The sequence below is a fragment of the Antrostomus carolinensis genome, unplaced genomic scaffold (assembly GCF_000700745.2).
Source record: "Antrostomus carolinensis isolate BGI_N321 unplaced genomic scaffold, ASM70074v2 scaffold39707, whole genome shotgun sequence".
NCBI lineage: Eukaryota > Metazoa > Chordata > Aves > Caprimulgiformes > Caprimulgidae > Antrostomus > Antrostomus carolinensis.
In genome coordinates, this window is record NW_010329101.1 from 27,000 (window position 1) to 27,898 (window position 899).

The window sequence follows — 899 nt, forward strand, 5'->3', positions numbered from 1 at the left end:
CCCCCTGACCCCCTGTTTCCCGAAAGCCTCTGGCCCAGACTAACGTGGCTCTCGTGTCCCTGCAGCTCGGACTGGGTGGAGATCATCGAGCCCCGCTCCCAGGAGCGGATGTATGTCAACCTGACCACCGGCGAGTGCGGCTGGGAGCCCCCTCCCAACCTGAAGGTGCGACAGTCAGACCAGAAGCAGTGGTGGGAGCTTTTCGACCAGAACAACAACCGCTTCTACTACTATAATGCCATCACGCAGCAGACGGTGTGGCACCGGCCCCAGGGCTGCGACATCGTGCCCTTGGCACAACTCCAGGCCATGAAGCACAGCTCCCAGCCTGCCTGCCGGGGCCGCCAGCACCGGGGCAGCACTGGCAGTGATGGCAGAAGCACCCCCATCCAAATGGCTCTGCTGCAGGAGATGGAGAAGGGCAAGGGGGACTGCGCCGCGGAGAAGAGGAAAGACACTGGCAGGTAGGGAGAGCTTCAGCCTTCTCTGTTTATATCTTGTGAGCGGCTTCAGTTGCCAGTGCCTGCCTGGCAAACAAGCTGGGAAGCTGTGCTGCCCCAGGAGTGCTGAGCTGGGACAAAGTGCTGCCAGGCCAGCGATCACAGCCACGTGCCCTTCTCCTCCCGGGCTACAGCTGCCTGCTTTACCACTGCAGTACCGCTCGAATGGCCCCAGTCTAGGCCAGGCCTCATTTGTGTGGGGCACCATGAAAACACACATCAAAAGACAGTCATCGCTCTAGAGCCCTTTGTGCTGAACAGAAGGAGAGGGGATGGGCAGGAGTATCACCCAGCGATGAGAACTGTTGGATGGATGTGGTGGGGTTTGCTGGGATAGCTGCCGTGCAGGGGGTTAGGCTGATGCAGGGTGCGGCTGAGCCTGGCTGCTCTGACTCTTTC

At 60.6% G+C, this 899-nt stretch overlaps 1 protein-coding gene across 1 annotated transcript in view; it reads left to right on the forward strand.

Annotated features, from left to right (window-relative positions):
- Positions 1–65: 65 nt before the first annotated feature.
- Positions 66–899, forward strand: part of LOC104528420 (rho GTPase-activating protein 39-like) — a gene marked incomplete at its 5' end in the record, with an annotated part of 26,876 nt that continues 26,042 nt past the window's right edge. The window contains 1 exon segment of the mRNA XM_010172421.2: positions 66–464. Within this exon segment, the coding sequence (XP_010170723.2) occupies positions 66–464 (399 nt within the window).